The sequence below is a fragment of the Gastrolobium bilobum genome, unplaced genomic scaffold (assembly GCF_033153095.1).
Source record: "Gastrolobium bilobum isolate Gb01-03AN ecotype WA unplaced genomic scaffold, APGP_CSIRO_Gbil_v1 utg1051, whole genome shotgun sequence".
Classification (NCBI taxonomy): Eukaryota; Viridiplantae; Streptophyta; class Magnoliopsida; order Fabales; family Fabaceae; genus Gastrolobium; species Gastrolobium bilobum.
The window spans coordinates 160883-177762 of NW_026897568.1; the positions used below are offsets into that span (position 1 = coordinate 160883).

At 36.1% G+C, this 16880-nt stretch overlaps 1 protein-coding gene across 1 annotated transcript; it reads right to left on the bottom strand.

Moving 5' to 3' along the window:
* Nucleotides 1-6008: 6008 nt before the first annotated feature.
* Nucleotides 6009-13433, bottom strand: LOC133308179 (probable pectinesterase 29). The gene is made up of 5 exons (XM_061508782.1): nt 13201-13433; nt 12432-12591; nt 7131-7349; nt 6545-6792; nt 6009-6180 (listed from the first exon to the last, which is right to left on the bottom strand). Exons 1-5 carry the CDS (start codon nt 13431-13433, stop codon nt 6009-6011), a joined length of 1032 nt encoding a protein of 343 aa, XP_061364766.1.
* Between the last annotated feature and the right edge of the window lie 3447 nt (nt 13434-16880).

The window sequence follows — 16880 nt, forward strand, 5'->3', positions numbered from 1 at the left end:
AGTTTAAGGTCATGCCCTTTGGTCTCACCAACGCCCCAGCCACATTCCAAGCTGCCATGAATAGGATCTTTCGACCATATCTGAGGAAATTCATTGTGGTATTTTTTGATGATGTACTGATATACAGCCCTTCTTTGGAGGAGCATGTTACTCATTTGGAAACTGCACTCAAATGTTTGTTGCATAATTCCTTTTATGTTAAGCTTAGCAAGTGTGCGTTTGGTGTGGAGGAGCTTTCTTACCTTGGCCATGTAGTGACAGCTTGCGGGGTAAAGGATGATCCCAAGAAAATTGAGGCTATGCTTGATTGGCCAATTTCTCAATCTATCAAGCAATTGAGAGCATTTCTTGGCCTAACTGGATACTATAGAAGGTTTGTCAAAGGTTATGCTGCCATAGCTCACCCACTGACAGAATTGTTGAAGCAAGATAAGATTCATTGGAGTAAGGAGGCAGCTGTTGCATTCACGGCTTTGAAGGAAGCTATGGCATCTACACCAGTTTTACAGTTACCCGATTTCTCTTCACCCTTTATCGTGGAATCAGATGCTTCAAATGTGGGAATAAGTGTTGTGTTGTTACAAAGGGGTAAACCAATTTCCTTCTTCAGCAAAAAGTTGGGCCCAAGGATGGCAACTTCCTCTGCTTATGTCCGTGAACTATATGCTCTCACAGAAGCTATAAAACGTTGGCGTCATTTTCTGCTTGGCTCTCATTTTATTATTAGAACTGATCATCAAAGCTTAAAGGAATTGTTGCATCAAAATATTTAAACGGCAGACCAACAAAAATATGTGTACAAGTTGATGGGCTATAGTTTCACAATAGAATATAAATCCGGCATTTCCAATGTCGTGGCAGATGCTTTGTCTAGACAATTTTTTGAGGGAGATACAACTGTGATGCATGCACTGTGCTCAGAACCGACCTTGGATCTTTGGGAGCTGGTCAAGCAAGAGAACAAAATAAGCAAGGAGTTATTGGATATCCATACAGCCCTGGATAATGGCACGCTTAACAATCCTGACATTCTGCGCAGAGATGGTATGCTTTTTACCAATAACAGATGTTTGCTTAGTTCGAATTCTTCCCTTCGTCCCTCATTATTATATGAAGCTCATTGTACACCATTGGGAGGCCATGCTGGTATCCAACGCACTTTCTTGCGTTTATATGCTTCTTTTACTTGGAAAAATATGCGCAGGGATGTTAAACAGTTCATCCGTGATTGTTACCTGTCAGCACATTAAAAGTTCTACCCAAGTGCCATTTGGGTTATTACAACCATTGCCCATTCCTAATGCAATGTTTGATGACTTGACATTGGATTTTATAACATCTCTTCCTCGTTCAAATGGGTACACTACTATTCTGGTTGTGGTTGATAGATTGTCTAAGTATGGACACTTTGGGTCCCTCCCATCTTCTTACACAGCTGCTACTGTTGCCCAACTTTTCTGTGAATTGATTGTTAAGCTCCATGGATTTCCCAAGTCTTTGGTTTCAGACAGGGATGCAGTGTTCATGAGTAAGTTTTGGCGTCACCTATTTCAACTTAGTGGCACCAAATTACATGCGAGTTCTTCCTACCATCCTCAAACGGATGGCCAAACGGTAGTCACCAATCGTTATGTAGAACAATACTTACGGGCCTTTTGTTCTGAGCAGAATCATAAGTGGTCTCAATTGCTTTGTTGGGCAGAATTACATTACAATACTTCGGTCTATTCTTCCATTAACATGTCACCCTTTCAGGCTGTTTATGGGAAGTTACCAACTTTAATTCCTCGCTACCACCAAGGAGAGGTCAATATTGAAGCTGTCGATATGATGTTGCAACAGAGGTAAGAAGTGGTTGATCACCTGAAAGTGAATTTGGCTTGAGCTCAGGCCAGAATGAAACAACAAGCTGATAAACATAGGCAGGATAGGACATTTAAGGTAGGAGATAGAGTATTGGTTCGCCTACAACCATACAGACAGATGTCAGTAGAACGGCGAGCCAATCACAAGCTTGCCAAGCGCTATTTTGGCCCTTATATGGTTGAGAAAGTGATTAGTGCAGTAGCTTATAAACTGCAGTTACCTGAATCTAGTATGATACATCCAGTTTTTCATGTATCACTCTTGAAACCATTTTTTGGTTCTACGGATGTAAGTTGTGAGCCTCTTCCTGAATTAAGTAGGGACAACAGGCCAGTCCAACAACCTATAGCATTGCTGGCTTCACGGCATGTGCAGTTGCGAGGTAAACCACATCATCAGTACTTGGTTCAGTGGTCAGCTACAGTCCCAGAGGATGCCACTTGGGAAGATGCCACTGTTTTTCGTAGGACATACCCAACCCTCAACCTTGAGGACAAGGTTGTTGTCGAAGAGAGGGCTGATGTTAGAGACACAAAAGCAGCTAGTGTACAAAGCAGAAAGGCTAGGATTAAAGGTTGCCCATCTTGGGCAATAGATTACATTCACTAGTCATAGATTAATAATGTAGGAGTTGTATACATGTGAGTGACTCAATTAGTGGTCCTCCCACGTGGGTAGTTAGGCTTACGTGGCAATAGTTAGTTGAGACATATAAGTAATGCATGTTGTAACAGATGTCGATTCATTGTGAAATATAGAATACACTTGTTCTTCTTTACATATTTGGTGCTTCCTTCTGTTACAGAGAATTACTCTGTATCAAAGGAAATCCCTGAAGTTCATCAACTTTCCAGGTCACAATCTTCTGGATCTCATCAAAATCAACTACCTGACTTTCTTACCAATCCTTCTAATCCGTTTTTCTTACATCCGAATGAATCACCATCAGTAGTGTTGGTTTCGCCGTTGTTGAATGCCAGTAACTATCACACATGGGCCAGAGCAATGACAGTACCTCTCATCTCCAAAAACAAGATCGGATTCATCAATGGATCCATCATTCCACCGCTAGAAACAGATCCGAATTATTTTGCTTGGCAACGATGCAACAATATGGTAGTAGCTTGGATCCATAAGTCAACATCACAATCTATCGTGCAATCGATCATTTGGATAGAAGATGCTCAAGATGTATGGCTGGATCTGCGGAGAAGGTTCTCAAGATCAGATGTATTTCGCATCTCTGATCTTCAAGAGGAGATTTATAGAATACAGCAAGGAGACAAGAATGTTACTGAGTTTTTTACAGAATTGAAAACTCTGTGTGATGAACTTGATAACCTTAAACCAATACCAGTATGTAAATGCAACACATGTTGCTCTTGTGGAGGATATGCGAAGATGAGAGAATATAGAGAACGTGACCACATGATTCGGTTTCTAAAAGGTTTGAACGACCAGTACTGACAGGTAAGATCTCAAATCATGTTGATTGATCCATTACCTGATGTTACTCGAGCTTTTGTAATGATAGTTCAACAATAGCGTCAGTTTCAAGGAGAATTTCGATCAGCAAATCCTGTTAATGCTCAAGCCTTTGCTGTTATTGATGACCGTAACATGAATAAAAGAGTTTTTAATGGTCGTGGTTCATTTCCTGGTTTTAGAGGAAGAGGTAGAGGTCCAAATGGCAATTACAGTGGACAAAATTCATCATCTAATACGTATGGTGGCAGAGGCATCACCACCAGATTGTGTACACATTGTGGGAGATCGAATCATACAGTGGACACATGCTTTCATGTCCGTGGATTTCCACCAGGATTCAAAACCAGGAATGATGTTAATTCCAGCACAAATAATATAGCTCAGGACACACGAAGTGAGCAATCTGGTATTTCATTTTCTAATGATCAGTATCAACAACTTCTGAATCTTTTGGAAAGAAACACAGCCATTCCAAGTTCAATGCCACATGCCACGAATTTCACACAAGTGTCAAACATGAATACCAGCCTTATGCAGCAACCAGGTATTTCGAATGAGAAGTGGATACTGGATACTGGTGCTACTGATCATATTACATATATACAGTCTCATTTGTTACAGTTACAGAAAATTAAGCCTATTCGAATTAATTTGCCTAATGGTGATTGTGCTATGGCAACACATTGTGGAAACATTTCCTTATCTGCTAAACTCATTTTATATGATGTTCTTTATGTGCCTTGTTTCTGAGTGAACTTAATATCAGTCACAAAACTCCTAAACACTATTCCTTGTACCTTACAATTTTGTGGTTCTATGTGTCACATTCAGGAAGCACACTCCCAGGTGAGGATTGGTATAGCTGAGCAAAGGGATGGGTTGTATGTGATCAGTGGCAAGGCTGCTTCAACTGATCGCAAGACAGATTCAACAAATGGTTATAGTGCTATGAGTAGTTATACTTTGAATAAGGGTACTTCTGTTTTATGGCACCAAAGACTAGGACATATACCAGATTCTGTAATGAGAGAGATGTCATTAAAATTTCCCTTTTTCATAGTGCACACTGTTTTATATTCTTTGCTCCATTATGTGATTGATCCGTGAAGTGGATCTTTATGTTATATATTCATTTTCAAAGAGATGGGGATTAGAAGGAGGATGCGGCCAATTTGAAGAATTTGATGTGTCAGTGTATTCCTTTTGTATTCCAAACGAGGCCGGAGATTCTGTTTATAGTGTATGAGCAACTGTTTTCTTTCTTTCTCCTTTTTATTATTATTATTATTACTGTTTTTTGAGAGACATTCATTATACTGAGGTAGTCCAATAAAAGTTGGAATTGAATTTGATTTTTAGAATATATGAAAACTATCTCTCAATATTATTATTATTATTTTAAAATATGTTAAAGGATCTTAGATGATTTCATAAAATTGATTATTATATTTTATGATTTATTTATTTTATTTAATCAGGATTTAAAATCTAATATTAACATAAATAGGGGTTAGTATTTTTATAAGAAGTGGCATCCTCTCATGTACTTGGTTCGTCATAATCCTAGTACCTAACTTTGAAAATCTTAATCTCTAATTTCTTTTTCTCTTAACTATTTGAAACTTTCAAACTGTATTTGGTAAATTCACAGAAGTTTAAGTTCATGTTATATATAATTGTTGGTCATGAATATCCGCGGATGTTCATTGTAGCCATGTCTCTTCCATTGTTTATGTAAGATTCTAACTAACTCTTAAAAATAACATGATTTATGTTCCATTTTAGATTAACCTTAGGACACTACCCTCCATTCTGGATTGCCCTCTTAAAATAAAGCCTTCCCCCTTGTCTAAATTTCAAGAAGAATAATTGTTGTCTCTGAGAGAAATAAAGGGCTAATACTTCCCTTTTATTAGCTCTCTTTTCTCCTTGTTAAAATGCTTCTGGTTTAGAATTACTTGTATATTATTGTTTTCTGAAAGTTTGCTTTCTAAGTAATATATATATAGTCTTCACTGAAAAGTACTTTTAAATAATTGATGTAGAATCAAAATTACTTTAAGCCCGTTCTAGAATTTGCATTTGGGTCATTAATCAAAAGAAGAAGAAAAGAATATGCATTTGGTTAAAATAATCTTCAGATAATCCTAAGGAGTAAGGAATGATACAGATGGTAAGCGAGCAATGTCCAAGAAGCAAACTGTTGGGCTAAAAAATCTCTGGTTCGAATTAAAGTAAGTAACTTGGAGCAAAAACGAATTTTAAAATTAGCGTTCAAACACGAATATTTAGCCTATAAAGTACCTTTAGAGTTTGATTTTTAATATTTATAACTAGTTCTAGAAGACAGTATCCGATATTGTTTCTTTTTGATAAACTCCGCAAGTAGTATAATTAACAATTCATCCCCCAAAAAAATAAAAAATAAAATAATTCATTAACTAAAAGAAATAAATGATTCATGTATAAAAAAAAAAAAAAAAAATGATTAATTGGAATGAGTCTCTCCAACATTAATTAACAACTCGATCGTGAATATATCTCAAACAAAACAAAAAAAGTAAAACAAAATAAAAGAAACCAATGGTTATGGACCAGCTTTTTATTTAGCACTCAGGGGATTCAACATCATCTTTAGAAAACTCCAAAGCTGTTTATCCAGAAATGAAAGCTCCAAAGGTCGAAAGCCATCCTTCATCATCAATGAAATCCAAACTTGCCATCTTATTAATTGTTGATAAATCCAACTTCTTAGTCCAACTCACTCTCTTGGACGTGTCAGCACCAGGCCCAAAATTCTTATACTCAGCAAACGTTACGCGATCCCTGCAATTTGTATATCAAAACATTAATACCCTAGCAGAGAAAATAAAAGAAACCCCAATAGGAAAAAATTTAAAAAGACATAAGTTTTAATAGGAGAGGTTATATTGATAAGTTTTTTTTCTTACAAACTTACAAATTACACTAAGTCTGACCAGTCATATAACAATGTCTGACTGGTCAGACTTGGTTAATATAACAAACTCCAAGTTTAATATATTTCTATGCTTTTACAATTTAAGCGCTTCTAGTAGAAACTTTTACGTTAAGTTCTATAAAACTAGCATTATAGTATGTTGAGCATGAATAAATATTTTCATATAAATATGTTGGAAAAAAAAGCAAGACTAAGAAAGAGGGAATTTACTCTTGTCCAACGGAATGCCATGGTTCCCAACCAGTAGGTTTTATAATGTTGGACATATAGGTGTTATAGAAAAGAACTCTAGCGTAATCTCTCCAAGGCCTTCCTAAGTAAGTTTTCCCATTTCCAAAAACCTTGCAATCTTTGAAAACAAAACCAGTTGCATCGTTTGGATTATTTCTCCCATGTGCTGTGATATAACCAGGCCTACCTGGACCCAGTGCCGCATCAATAACAGATATGGAACACCTCTGAAAAAAATAAACAAACTAATTATACATAGAATCATGGTTTTGCAAATCCGTAGTTTATCTAAAAAAACTACTCATACATAAATACAATTTTCATAATAGGCATAAACATAAACTAAGAGATAAAGTAAGTTGGCTCAACTTCTTAGGTTGCTGTAAAAAAATTTCTTATATGCTATCAATTACAACTATGTATTATGAGTAGTACATTGTTATAATATTAAAAAAAATTATTCGCTACATCAATCGACAGACTTTTGAGGAGAGAAAAAAAAATAACTTTTAAAATTATAACTATATATTACCCTTAATACATAATTATAATTGACTATTATTACCTCAAACAAAGCATGGCCTGCACCAAAGATAAAATCAACAGCACCTTGTATGGTACAATACTTGTAGTAATGTCTTCCTGATTCGTCCCACAAAGTGTCTTGGAAACCAAAAAAGCCAACTCTATAAAAGTAAATTTTGTCACCGCATACCTTCGCCGCTACCGCAGGTGCCATGTCACTTGCCAAGTCATTAATTTTTAATGGATTGTTGTATGAATTCTGGTCAGAATAATGAGACAAATTTAAGAACTTTATCCCAACTCAATACTCTTAGGATTGATAACAAATAAAAAAGACTACAAAACTAAACATAGATTCTGTAACAAAAAAAAAAAGACCAATGCTTACCCAAAAAAAATCAAAAATCAAAAAGTGAAATGTTGAAATCCAAAAAAATAAAAAATATTAGGGGAAAAAATAATATAAAAGTTTCTACAAATAAGCTTCTGAAATATTAATTTCTGGACAATTCATATGTATCACTAAACTATAATAATTAGGAATTTAAAATTCATAGGTGTTACACAAGGTGGGACATACTACACATGAAAGATAGCATTATTTATAATTTGAAACATAAATAAATGAATTGCTATTATTATTATTTGAAAATGAGAAGCTTCAATCTAAAACATTGCCTTATTCTTAACAGTTGGACCTATTAATGAGGAGGATCATAATCAAATAATTAATTCTGTTACTCCTCATATGGGGGCCCCTCAGTTTGAAATTCCTCAGAAAATATGGACTAAATCCAAAAAGTCCAAAGATACCCCTAGGACTAATTCAACGGTTCCTACTATGCATGCGGCTCCTTCTTCAAGCACGGGTAAGAGGTGTCCAGTCCAGAGTGAAAATCGTGAAGATCATGCTCCCGTTCCACCATCTCCATCAATTGCTACTCCCATGGCGGTTAGTCCTATGCAAGCAAATCAACATGATCAGGAAAATGGGATGAAAGCAGATAGCACTTTGAACCAGAATCAAGAGCAGTTATATGGCACATTTCATAAAACTGGTCCTGATATATCAGTTGACAACAGCAGCGACATCCAAAATCCTGAAACCTCAACCATCTCTACGTGCATGGAGGTGGACAGAGTTCACCAGGAAGATATTTCAAGAATGAAGGATGCAAGAACCTTGGAGTCTTGCGTTCAACATAGTTTTTAATGAATTTATTCTTCTGAAACTGTAGGGGAGCAGTGAAACCCCAGTTTCAAAAATCGCTTTTTCTGTTTACTAGGAAATATAAGCCTAGTATTGTAGTGATTCTAGAACCTCGGTGTAGTGGTCAAAAAGCTTCTGACATTATCCGAAAATCTGGGTTTAAGCATGCTTTTGTTCAAGAGGCAGAAGGTTACTCAGGGGGTATTTGGATCCTCTGGAATGATGAGACTAGTCTCGTTGAAATTGTTAATCACACAAAACAGTTTGTTCATTTTAAAGTTCAGAATTTTCATGTTCCTTCCTTTTCTTGCACGGCAGTTTATGCGAGTCCTAGGGAAGAAAATAGAAAGGAGCTATGGGATGATCTGCTAAACATTAGTCTCCATTGTAATGGGCTGTGGTTGGTGGCTGGGGATTTTAATGAAATAGAAAATCATGATGAGAAGGAAGGTGGTTGAAGAGTTAACTTAAACAGATGTTCTAATTTTGCAAATGTTCTTCATAATTGCAAGCTGCTGGATCTTGGAGGATCGGGTCCTTGGTTTACATGGAAGGGTCCGAAGTTTCTTCATCTTGATCGTGTTTTTAAGAGGCTGGACCGAGCCTGTGCTAATGCAAGTTGGAAGACTACCTTTACTGATGCTGGCGTTAAGGTACTTCCACGGATTTATTCTGATCATAGTCCCATTTTGGTCTACTTGACTAACTTGGACACAGGTTGGAAAAATCGTCCCTTTCGCTTTGAGATTGCTTGGATGGAGCATTATAACTTTACTCAGTTTCTGGCTAGGAGCTGGAATGTTGTGAAAGACACTAGAACGAATCTGCATGATCTGACTCCAAATTTAAAAAGATGGAACAAGGTAGTCTTTGGCAACATTTTCAACAGGAAGACTAACCTATTGCATAGTATTGCAGAAATTCAGAATCATGTTGATTATCATACCAACTTATCTCTCCAATCTAGAGAAAAGGAGGTTAGGAAGGACCTTGATGCGGTTCTCATACAAGAAGAGATCTTATGGTTTCAAAAAGCCAGGGTGAAATGGATAAATGATGGGGATAGAAACACCAAATTCTATCACATTAAAACAGCTACTCGAAGAAGTTCGAATAGGATCCTTGAGTTAAAAAATTCTGATGGGATTTGGGTGAAGGAAGCTAGACAACTTCATCAATTGGTAACAGATTTCTATAGTAACTTGTTTAGTGAGGAAGTCCTTAATCGTGATTGGGCGAAAACAAAGACTACTTGGCCCCTTCTGCACGATGATCTGCTATCTAATCTGACTCGTAATCTTTCGGATGACGAAATTTCAAAAGCTGTTTTTAGTATCAATGGGTCAAAAGCTCCAGGGGAAGATGGTTTTCCAGCTGTCTTTTTTCATAAGAATTGGAGTCTTATTAAGACTAATGTTATTAAGGATGTTAACATGATGTTTCAGAATCCCAATCTGATTCACCTTGTGAACTCGACTCTTCTGGTCCTCATTCCAAAAGTAAAGAGACCTGAAAGTGCTAAGCAGCTCAGACCAATCTCTTTGTGCAATGTCATTTATAACTCAGTAAAATTCTGGTTAACAGAATGAATCCCCTAATGGAAGAGATGGTGTCTCCCTTCCAAGCTAGTTTTGTTCCTAAACGACATGTCCAGGACAACATCATCATCACCCAAGAGCTGATCCATTCAATGCGTAGAATGAGAGGAAGAAAATGTTTCATGGCAATTAAAATCGACTTGGAAAAGGCTTATGATATGTTAAATTGGGAGTTTGTTCGTAAAGTTTTGGATGAAATTCAAATCCCACACTGGTTCACAAATATTATCATGAATTGTATCAACTCTGATAAGGTCTCAGTACTTTGGAATGGAGCCATTGCAGGTGACTTCCTTCCTTCAAGAGGAGTTCGTCAGGGTGATCCTTTATCTCCCTACATTTTTGTTCTAGCCATGGAAAAATTGTCTCATCTCATTCAAGATGCGGTTGACAATAAGAGATGGAAGCCAATCTCTGTGGGATCAAAAGGTCCTAAGATAGCCCATCTGATGTTTGCTGATGATTTGATGCTGTTTGCAGAAGCTTCTCTAGATCAAATCAAAGTTATAGTGGATTGCTTGGAGACTTTTAGTTCAATGTCTGGCCTAAAGGTTAGTATTCCGAAATCTAGTATTTTTTTCTCGAAAAATACAGATGCTCACATTGCAGATGATATCACAAATGTGTGTGGCTTCAAGCAAACTCACAATATAGGGAGATATCTTGGGTCCATGATGAAACATGGTCGAGTAACCAAAGACCATTATTCTGATGTTGTTGCAAGAATTAGGCACAAGTTATCTGGTTGGAGTAACCAGGTCTTATCTTTTGCCGGTCGAATTACTCTTTCCAACTCCGTTATTTCAGCAACTCCTATATTTCAAATGCAACACAGTCTGCTTCCTGTAGCCATTTGTGATGAAATAGAGAAGTTGCAGCGTGCCTTTATTTGGGGTGATAAAGATGGTCAAAGGAGATCTCATTTGGTTGCATGGGATAATATTTGCAAGCCTAAGAGCATGGGTGGCTTAGGGGTGATTAACCTACGTGTCCAAAGTATGGCCTTCTTTCATAAGCTTGCATGGACGATTCTTGCCGTTGAAAAAGGCGTATTATAACATGCTTGGTTTCCCTCTCATGCCGTTGAAAAATTCTTGGACTACCATATGGAAATGGCATGGGCCTCAACGTGTTAAATCTTGTATGTGGATCATAATGCATGGCCGCCTTCTTACTAAAGACCGCACATCTAGATGGAGTGGGGAATCTGGTCATTGTAAAATGTGTCCTGGTGAGTTGGAAACAAATCTCCATGTTCTAATGCATGGTTTCCCTCTCATGCCGTTGAAAAATTCTTGGACTACCATATGGAAATGGCATGGGCCTCAACGTGTTAAATCTTGTATGTGGATCATAATGCATGGCCGCCTTCTTACTAAAGACCGCACATCTAGATGGAGTGGGGAATCTGGTCATTGTAAAATGTGTCCTGGTGAGTTGGAAACAAATCTCCATGTTCTAAGAGATTGTAAGCATGCTAGAAGTGTTTGGAATTCTCTGGTTTCAGCTAATTGGCAAAGCTTATTCTACAGCTTGGATCTTAGAGATTGGGTTGAAAATAATATCTCAAAAGCTTGGAATCAAAGTAATTCAGATGATTGGCGTGATGTCTTTTTTATCTCTTGCTGGTTCATTTGGGGATGGAGGAACAAAAGTGTCTATGATACTAACTTCAAGCATCCAACCCATGGAACGCACATAATTGCTATGTATATAGAGGAAGTTCGTAACTGCATGGGTAGGAAGGCTATGGCTACTACTAGCATTCATCCAACTCGTATGAGTTTATGGAAACCTCCAAGGCTAAATTGGGTGAAGATTAATATTGATGGGGCAGTTGAAAGGAATACTGAGGTGGCTGCTTGTGGTGGGATTATCAGATCTGATGATGGCTCTTGGTTGGGAGGCTTTGAGTATCATATTGGTGCTTGCACTCCTTTGATGGCGGAGCTTTGGGGAACTCTAAAAGGTCTGGAATTGGTTTGGCAACTGGGATTTAAGAAGGTGGAACTAGAAGGAGATGCTTCTGAAGTATTCTTTTTGCTTGCTGATTGCAATGCAGCTTGTCAGCCTCGTATAGTGGCTAAGATACAAGCACTCATCGGTCAGGATTGGGAGGTAACGTTTTCTCATATTCCAAGAGAAGCTAATTCCTGTGCAGATTGGTTAGCCAAGTCTGCTCTTCTCAAAGATACTGGATTCTGGAGTCATAGTGTTATGCCGTTTCACCTTGCTCAGTTATTTGATCACGATCTTCAGGGAATCTCCTCTTGTAGGGATATAGACCCTGGATAGTTATTTTTTGTTTCTGGTTGTTTGTTTGTTTTTGTTTGGGGTTTCGCCCCTTAATGTTATCAAAAAAAAAAAAAACATTGCCTTATTGACAGAGGTAAATGGAATTTTTAGTAAAAGATACATAAATGGTTATTATTAGAATTTAATTAAATATATCACACGATTCCCGCAGATAATTCAACAGTTAATATTATTTCATCACAGATTTAAATGAAACAGCAATTAGAATATTTCTCACCCTAAAACTCATGTATTTGACAAAAATATTGTCAGCCAGGAATTCGATCGTAGGACTTTCAGCGGTTGAAGCATGGTCATTCCCATCAACAATAGTGTTCCTATTTTTCTCTCCTACTAGTGCGATGTAAGGCTTGTCAAATGGAATTTTCACTTTTTCCCTGAAAAAAAACAAAACATACTTTGCTTAATCCATTAAGATTTGAAAGATAGATAGAATAATTGACAATCTCAATAATCTATCGTACTTAATTCATTAAGATCTTTTAATTATAATTTTTAAATCACAATCAACTAAATTATTTTTATCATCTCTTAAATAATTGGTCTTTTGACCATTTTAATGCTACTTAAAAAAACAAAGTACAAAATTGATGGAAAAGGAAATATATATATTTTTTGAAAAATAATGTAACAAGACATGCACAAGGAGTGTACGTTACTTGCACGTAAACAAATAATCATCAGCTACGTGATGCACTATGAATCACTCAAGAGATGTGCACAGTTTTCACTATTAAACTCCTCACGTATGCACCCCATGTTCGATATAAACTCGCACACCCTATACATATCTTGTTAAAATGTTTTGATAAAATGTATCAATTCTTAATAATTCATTTAAGAAATTGTATCAAAATGGTTAAAATGTCTAATTGATCATATTTTATTTTTTAATATATCTAGTTAGGATTGACAATGAAATTATTAAAATTTGAGACGCACATAATACAGTACATGATTTCCTATCTAATTAATAGAAGCTTTACCTGTAGATACCTGCCGTCACCTTGATCAAAACCCAACGTCTGTTATTGGAAGGAACTGAATCAATAGCAGATTGTATGGTAATGAAGTTTCCTTGCCCAGATGGATCCACAACTATTGTCTTGTAGGTGACGGGTTCATCTTCACCATTTAGGTAAAATCGAGCATTAGCTAGCTCTAGTTTCAAAGCCACCAAGAGAAAGAGACATGCAAAGTAGCACCAACGAAGAACCATGATGGATCAAATAGGAATCAAGCAATTTGAGGAGAGCTGGAAAAATTCAACCCTCACACAAAATTGACAAGGCACAGAATTTGATTGAAATATACAAAGATGAATCTGTATTTAAAAAGAAATGTGTACGTGCTTTGGAGGGAAGTTAAGAAAATCAAATGTTTATAAAAGGAAAATTCATAATTATAGGACAAGGGTGAGAGGGTGTACAATGAGCAGGATATTCAATCATAGTCATCATATTTAATTCTTAAATATAATACAAATTTTATGATTTAGATTAATTAAATGTTTCTATTTCAATCTTTGAAATTTTTCCTAAAATTGTCACACTTGCTTCTTTGCTTCCCCGTGATATGTTCACATTTTCATGTCAATGATAATTTTCTAAAGCGAAATTAAGGACGGCAATAAGGAAGCAATTAAAAGTCTGAATGTGAGCGAGTCAATGTGATATTAGCTGACAGTCATATAGTTGACTTCCAAATTTGAGAAAATAAAATTTAGAATAAAAAAGAATTTAAAGATTTGAAATAGCTAACATCTCCATCAGACACTTGCACTGACCCAAAAGCATAAAACATTTTGGCTTGTATGGTATCAGATTTGACTTGCTTTTTCTTTTTGTTAATATAAAATAATAAAAAAAGAGCATGGATGTCAAAGACAAAGATAAAGACAAACCTACCAAACAACTGCACGCGTCACCCTTACATCAAGACATACACATGAACCGCGGCACCTTTTGTGCATGTTGATATGGGAACAAAATAACAAAAAAAAAAAAAAAAACAATTTTATGTGCATTAAGAGTGTGTGTTGTATATCTTATTCCTTCAATAATAACACAAATTTTTAAACAAATTAACTTAGAATTTTACTATAAAATTATCAATTAATTTGTCAATGTTTTTAATTATGTTTTCATATACCACCAAGATTCAGTGTTACGATCATAACATTGATGATGATTATAATCGTAGCATTGATGATGATTATATAATCATCAATGTTATCATCGTAACAGTCATTAATGTTATGATTGTAAAATTGATGACTGTTACGATTAACGTTATAATCTTCAACAATTGTAATCATCATCAATGCTACAATTGTAATTATCATTAATGTTATGATTATAATTACCATGAATGTTACAATTGTAATCATCATCAATGTTTCGATCATAACATTCAGCTTTCAAAAATTAATAACTGTTACTTATGGGACATGTTATACTTACTATCTATTTTTTTTACTACTTCTTGCTACCAAATCTTAATCGTTGATTTCCGTCAATCTAACGGTTATAATTTATTAAAAATTAATAATTAATTAATAAGTATGATCTCATAAATTATAACCGTTAGATTGACAGAAATCAACGATTAAGATTTGGTAGTAAGAGGTAGTAAGTATAACCTTCCCCGTTAATTATATACTTATAGGGTTTTGCATCTCTCCTTTGACTGCAAAGTTTGAAAATTTGCAGCAGACATAAAAACATGGTGGGCCCCATCATTTTTAAAAATTAAAAAAAACATAAAAAAAAGAAAAAAAAAATGACGATGAGTGCGTGGCAGAAGGAAATCACTTCTGCAGTGGCAGCAGAAGTGATTTCCACATACTTATATACTACCAAAACACACACAATTTTGGCAAAGGGCTTGTATTTATAATTTTTTGGACAAATTTATATTTTGTATTAATTTGTTGAATACCTAATTAACTACTCTCGTTCACCAATAGTTTAGACAAATCTTTTAAAATCTTTCATTACATGCCAAAATAATCTGTCGATAATTGTGTTTATAATTAACTAGGATTTGAATGTTTTATAATTAACTAGGATTTGAATGTTTTATAATTAACTAGGATTTCATTACATGCATGCTGCAATCAACCTTAGCTTCATACGATGAACGTTATGTATACACATTCGTAGTAGACCGCATCAAAAAATTCATGGCAACACAAACAAAGAAACAAAAAAAATAGTTACCTGCAAATTTAAACGATTCAATTTTAGTGAAGAACAAGCCAATCACTCACATTACCGGATTGAAAAATGGAAATGCAGCAGATTTCAGTTCAACTAAACAAAACAAGAGTGAAAATGTGCCATTGGAATCGAAAACAGCAGAAACTGAAAATCGAATAGAAAATGAATTGATTTGAAGGTAACCTAATGAAGGATTATTAGCATAACAGCTCAGCAAGCGGATGTATCATCTGTAATGTACACACACTGCACTTGATCCCTCTCCCCATGCAGTTAGAGTTTGTTAGTCAAGTTTGTTAGTCAGTAGAGTTAGTTGCTTGCTGAGTCATCTCTTGAACTCTATAAATAGTCTTCTGTAACACAGTTTACAAAAATGATAGAATCTCTCCTTCTCAAATGAACTCTCCCTTCTCTCTTTTGTCCCGCTGCTCAAGTTCTTTTATGGTATCAGAGCCTTCTCCTTGAAGGCCTGATCCATATAGAACCTCATCATGTCTTCCGCAACTCATACTGAATCACCACAAACAAATCAGAAATCGCCTTCAGAAGCAAGCCAAAACACAAATATGGAGAATTGTGCAACAGAGATCAAAGCTCCACAATTATTCAATCAGCAGATCACAGTGAAGTTAACAGAGGAGAATTATCTTTTCTGGAATCAAATTGTAGAACCGATTATCACCTCTCATCAAATGCATCGCTTCGTGGTAAATCCTAAAATACCTCTTCAGTTTGTGTCAGAAGAAGATCTGATGAATGGAATCCAGAATCCAGCATATGTAGATTGGATAACTCAAGATTCGATGCTCCTCTCTTGGCTTCTGTCAACAATTTCTGAATCAGTGGTTAATGAAATTCTTGGTGTGAAGTATTCATACGAAGCATGGAGCAAGATTCACAGGCTCTTTCAAGGTATGATGAAGTCAAAAGCGAGGTTACTTCGGTCAGAACTTCATTCAATCAAAAAAGGCTCAAAGACGGTGAAGGAGTTCCTGTCACGTATTAAAGGTATTTGTGACTCACTTAAGGCTATAGGAAATCCAGTAAGTGATGAGGAACGAACTGATATTATCCTTGGAGGATTACCAGGCGAGTATGTAGCTTTTATTGCAACTGTTAATGGTAGAGAGAATCAGTATACTATCGAAGATCTAGGAATACAACTTCTAACACATGAACAAATCCTTGCAAAGCAAACTGAGTCACTGATCACATAGAATGCAACTGTCAATCTCACACTTCAGAACCACACAGCAGAAAAACAGAATGACACAGATAAAAACAGAACCAGTGACACCTCATTTGCTCCTACTGCACGTAATCAGGATCAAATCACAGGATACAATATATCCAATGCCAGTTATGGAGGTCGTTTCTATAGTCCTAGCAGAGGAAGAGGACGTTATGGAGGTCGTTTTAACCGAGGAAGAGGACGTGGAGAGCGT